Raw genomic sequence first — 6,000 nt, 5'->3', positions numbered from 1 at the left:
TAACATGATGGTTATACCTCTCAGGATCCTTAGGAAACCTAAAAAAAGACAGCTTTGGTGTCTTCTTTCTGTTGTTGGTGCAATTTATTGCGCTACAAACGCTCCCGCCAGTAAAAGCCATTGTAAAAATCAAAATAAACAACCACTATTCTCCTTCTCGATCGCGCCGAACTCACAGTGTAACCTACCAGCCGCTTGGGGCGCTGCTGGCGCTGTAGGCAACAAAATCGAGGCGAAGTGTCGCGATTGTTATATTAGACTGTGGTGATGTTCCCTCAAACGTGAATCCACCGCAATTGCTGAGAGTGAAATTGTCTTTGGATTAATGTATTCTCTTTGGTTTAGCGAGAAAGCAAAGATGTCTAATAGAGTTTAACGAATGACAGTTGTAGTTTAGTCTTTGACTGTGTTAGCCTTGAAGGGCGTCATGTAATTAATTTGGAAAATTTTTAGTATTTTTGTTGTTTGGCCTGTATTTGGGAATGGATGACGTAATGTGGAGTTTTGCGAAGTTATATCATTCTTTACTCATGGCTCCTTCTCACTTTAATATGAACATGAACTGACAATAACCGGCAGCGTATTAGTTTACGTGAAGTGTCATTTCAGTACCACCTGATAAGAAAGTTGCTAATTGAAAATGGCAGCTGAAGGTGGGGTTGTGAGCGTGAAAAGCCGATTCAGGTTGAGTATTTTCTGTAATCATAAATAATAATTTCGTTGGAAATAAGGTTTAGGAGTGTTTGAAAATAAGGTAGACCGACAGAGCCTTATCAGTTCTAGTTGGTTTGGCAAGCGCTCTGTGTAGGGAAGTTTTATTTTTAGGAAGGCCTTTCGTTACATTAGACGCCACTGGAGAATTTTTAAGCTGCATACTCCACCGTGCAATGCCACACTGCAGGATGTCTCACCGAACAGAAATTATTTGATAAATCTATCGTTATTTGAGATTTTGTAGTGTAAGTAAACTTTACGGTTGTTATACCAGCGCTGTTTGAAGGACGACCCCCCATTTGCCATTCAGAATGTGTTCTTCTCTTAGTGTCTTGTATATGCTCTCCCCTCTTGAAAATATTTCCGTTCAGAGTTCTCTAAAATGATTGTAATTGACATCTTTACCTGTAATCAATATTGGCTACTTAATTTTCAACGTTTTGGAAAATATTACCCCTCGTGCCTTAAGTCCACTGTCTACAATGAGACACTACATGCAGACTTTGATACAACTTGAGCGTTAGATACTGCCCGTCTGATTTGAGCCATGATATGGTGGTGGTGTGAAATGCGGAGGGAATCAAAGACTTGGTACTGCAAGCAGGTCCAACTGGATGTACGATGTAATAGTTGTCCAGAGATGAAGAGGCTTGCAGAGGATAGGCTACCCCTTGAGAGCGGAATCTGTTCCATCTTTGGCTCGAGGACAAAAACAACAATGTGGTCATTAGGAATTTTTATTACTTGAAACTAAATACTCAGCTAATTTGTTGGAATAGTAGTTAATGAAGCTAGTTTTTAATTTCCTTTCAATTTGTAGTGGTTTTCAATTACGTTCCTTGTCAGATGGAATCTTGTTGAAAACCTCAACACAAGAATATAGAACCCCAAACTAAACTGTAAACAATATGGTGAAGTTTATATGAATATCATTGTGATTGTACAAATACACCTCAGTTGAAACTAATCAGAGCACTTTTCTTCTCTACAAACTCAATGGACAATATGTTGCTGGCTACCATTGCAAATGGGACTTTAGATAAAGACGACAAAACCTGAAGAATTAACTGTTCCAAATTGAAAATAAAACAATAATGCAAGAAGAATGAGAAGTATAGATGGATAGCAGGGGTAGATAAGTACAGCCAAAGATTGCAAAACGGTAGTTGTACTGTGTGTCATAATAATGTTACAAATGAACCGTATGGCATCGTATTTACAGTTTAATTTGTGATGTGAATGTGAAATTACTCGTTGTGCATCATTACAATTTATTGTGCAAATGAGCCATGGTACATAAAATTAATTATCAAATTTACATGCATGTCTGAAAGAGCAGACAGTGTTGTTGATCCAGAGATCGTTAAAGTATTACGAGCCTGGGTGGCACACGAGCCTGGGTGGCAAGCATTTGATGATGAATTTAGTGGACTACAATTGAAGGATGTAGACAGTGTGGCAAACGGAAGTTAGTGTCAATTTTAGAAACCTATAGATTGCCCATTTCTTGACCAGAGATTAAGTGGTACCCTTTCATAGAGAATGGCAAGAAATGCATCAAGCTCTTCTAATGATACTTCATCCCTCAGTGCTGTACACACCTCTCTTTGATCAATAAAACAAAACCATTTGATTTCGGAAACATTTTATTTCTTCAAATTTCCATTACCATGTACGCATGAAGATTCATCACAATTTTCATTGCTGCCCCAGAGCCATTTGAACTCCCTCATGTAATTGTTTTAGTATCAGAACCAGTTGAAATACCATTTACACCTTATTTTTCTGATTCAGCTTCTTCAGTATTATTTGTCAAAGCTAACATCTGCTCATCAATAGACAACAGTGATGAGCTACACTGTCACAGTGCCTGTTTGTTTTGTTTATGTAATGTTTTATTCTGACAAAGAAGCCACACTTAAAGTTTCATATCTCCATTGGAGCAACAGATGCAATAAAGGTTACCAACATGTGTAGCATTCATTGGCACCTAGTATGAAGTGGGACAAAAATGTCACATTGGCAGTCCTAGGTATTTATTATTTTTTTCTCGAAAGGTGTTAAGACTTTATTTCAGAATGAGGTAGGCTAAGAAATACTGAAAGTCACGAACACTCATTGACGACCTAAAACAGATAGAATTGGCAGAGGGAACAAAATTTTGCTAAGGGACAGAAATGTCCTGTTGGCAGTTCTAGTGTTAAATCTTATACTTTTTTGTAATCTGAAGACAAGTTTTAAATCATATGTTCAGCTTTTATTACTGTGTGGGTATATTAGTGAATAATAGTGATTGTGATATAGTTCAACAGAGAATTTATCAGAATGTACAAAGTACAGGAAGACCTACAGAAGGTCAGCATTTAGTCCGTTTCTGGCAGCCGACCTCTCAACGTTGCCTGTAAAGTCATACACATAAATGTTTAGCAATAACAATGATGAGGTTCACTCACCAAATATGTACAGGGTTTTCTATTCGGGACAATTCAGTAGTGGAGCAGCTGTAGAAATTGCATTTAAAAATTGGTGTTAATGCTGTTTTTTACAGTCTTTTGGGTTGTGTTTTTCATTGTTGGTAATTAGTTTGGATTGTGATTAGTAGGAATTGTGGCACTTGTTTTACCTACATTGCTAAGATTAGGTTTTCAGTATTAGTTGTATGAATGAGCTTCGGTCTTGGGATACAGGGCACTTTGTTTTAGCTGTATAGGTCAAGTGAAGTGTTAGATATCAGAATTTTTCAGTTTCAGCATTTTGTTGACACAGTATCAGCAACATTTTAACCCTTAACTATAGTAGTGAAAAATACTTACGCTTCTATAATCGTGGGTCCATTGGAACCGTGTATATGGGGATTTTTCAGGATATTTAAGTTAGTATTTTATAGCACACATTTATCAAAATGGGAATACGGAAGTGTCCGATTCCACCCGTCTGCTTTGACCCATGATGTCACCAATATGGCAGAAACGACCATTCACAACTCCCATATCGTGCCTATGATGTCATTATGTAAACATGACAACAAACTTGAAAACAGATCGAAAAATCATCACACACATCTTCCTCAAAAAATATAATGAAACTAATGGGACAACCGTGCGAAATTGGGGGTTTTTGGGTGGGAAGAAACTAAATATAAACACACGCCACTGTACGAAACGACACAAAGCGACAAAATAAAATGACCCCACAACCTTACCAAATACCACTACACATCATATCCTCTGGAATCTGTCACTTCCCTTTACCTATATATCTCAACAGCAACTATTGATACCACATTATAAAACTCCAAAACTTTCACCACTGCCACAATTATTGCTACCACAAAAAAACACCTAGAAAAACCAAATTGGAATCGAACACTTCCCTTGACCTATATAGGTCAACAGCAACTCACGATACCAAATCACCTATACCAACAACCAAACAACTCACAAATACCCCACAAAAAAAAAAAAAAAAAAAAAAAACACCGAAAAGAAAAACACCACCACAAAAAAGTTCCGACACTGCACTCTAGGTCAGACACCACAATCTCACATACACAAACCCACTCAAGGAAAGAAAAAAAAAAACCACAACAAAAAAAAGCCAACCCCCCCCCCCCCCCCAAATCAAACACCCATAAATAATAAAAACCAAAAAACTCTCAATCACACACTACAACTCAACAACAGCAACAAAAGAGATATTCCACAACAAAATCACGAAACAACTACCACCTGCCTACCTCCAAAAAACTCGCCAACAACTAACCCCCCCCCCCACGACACCTCCCTAACCAACAACCTTCGGATACATCGTACTAACTGACATTTAAAAAAAACTTAAAAATACAATAGCCCTCAGGGACACTCTTCCGCAACTGTACTCATCTAAATGAGACTGAAGATTAGAAGAGCGCCTCTTCCCCCTTCCAATAACTGACTTAACGGCCCCCCCAAACCCTCCCGTGGTATTCGTACAGGCTCCGGTCTCATCATTTTTAAACTCAACGGCATGTTTAACTACTATACTACCTATAAGATGAAAATGCATCTGAAACTGTGGTACTCCCCTTTTCTATGAAATCCTCAATTAATCCCACTAATTCCCTTTTTGTCCGTCCCTCCAAAACCCTAAATACACATTCTGAACCGTTCTCCCCCCCCCCCCCCCCTCTCCTGATAAAACAGCCCCCCACACCCATACACCAACCAAAGACTTACCCCTCCCATACTGCTTCTTCCCAAACTGCGACTTGTCAACCACCACCACCCCAGGCCCACTCAACTTACTCCTGTGCTTAATATACGCTGAATACACCTCACGACAAAATGAAAACCAATCAAGCACAGTCCTCTCATTCACATGAATCTCATGCGCACAGAAACTGTGAGAGGATCTATAGCAAAAATGATAAGTAATTAACACAATTTCTTGCATGTCCAAACTAGACTTCTCGTACCAGGAACCTCACGCTATAGAACACCATAGATTATCCCTATGGCAGCTCCACATGAAGCCGTCCCTGGTCCGAGGCGCCAGAACTTTCGTCCATCGCATTTCCTCCCGACAGACAGAGCACTTCACCCATTTGGCCAACAGCTCAAAAAGCTAGAGGAACTCGATGAGGGACAAAGCACTGTCCTCCATCTGCACACACAAAGTCCTACTGTTCAATTTGTCAGTCATATCCCTACCTAACAAAGGCATAAACAAAGTAATGTAAAAAAATTCACACATGACAAACAGCAAACAACACTACAGTAACTTAGACACAACAAAAACTAAATCGATAACTCACTGAAAACTATTCCTGTAAAAGCACAGTCAACAGCAATACCACACACGTCAAGGACTAACACGCAACTGAGCCCAATACACCACATAACACACCACCCATAAAAATGCCACCAGAGAGCACCACCGACCGCATCAAAATGACACCTATAAACACGCCACACTTGCAAACTAAACCCAATATACCACATAACACACAACCCATAAACACACCAACAGAGCACCGCCGACTGCATCAAAACGACATCTATCGTTGTAACGTCACGCCACAGCAGGATTACGTCATGGGTCAAAGCCGATGGATGGAATTGGACGCTTCCGTTGACCCATTAAAATCAACAGTAGGAGTCTGCAATTCTTTGTCTAAATGACACTTACAAAATCAGTTTTCATAGGCTGAAAATGTGTGATGTACAGAAACATAAAGAAAATACAAAATAAACAAGTTAACTAAACCAATATTTTGTCTCCTAATTAATGAAAGTATGTTGTATCACA

At 39.1% G+C, this 6,000-nt stretch overlaps 1 protein-coding gene across 1 annotated transcript in view; it reads left to right on the top strand.

Annotated features, from left to right (window-relative positions):
* Positions 1 to 399: 399 nt before the first annotated feature.
* LOC126484367 ((Lyso)-N-acylphosphatidylethanolamine lipase-like) overlaps positions 400 to 6,000 on the top strand; it is a 64,146-nt gene continuing 58,545 nt past the window's right edge. Inside the window, exon 1 of the mRNA XM_050107838.1 lies at positions 400 to 684. Coding sequence (XP_049963795.1) covers positions 641 to 684 — 44 coding nt within the window. The 5' untranslated portion in view covers positions 400 to 640. The remainder of the gene's footprint in view (positions 685 to 6,000) is intronic.

This window comes from Schistocerca serialis, chromosome 6 (assembly GCF_023864345.2).
Source record: "Schistocerca serialis cubense isolate TAMUIC-IGC-003099 chromosome 6, iqSchSeri2.2, whole genome shotgun sequence".
Lineage (NCBI taxonomy): Eukaryota > Metazoa > Arthropoda > Insecta > Orthoptera > Acrididae > Schistocerca > Schistocerca serialis.
The sequence above is the reverse complement of the archived record's forward strand: the minus strand, read 5'-3'. Positions and strand labels throughout refer to the sequence as shown.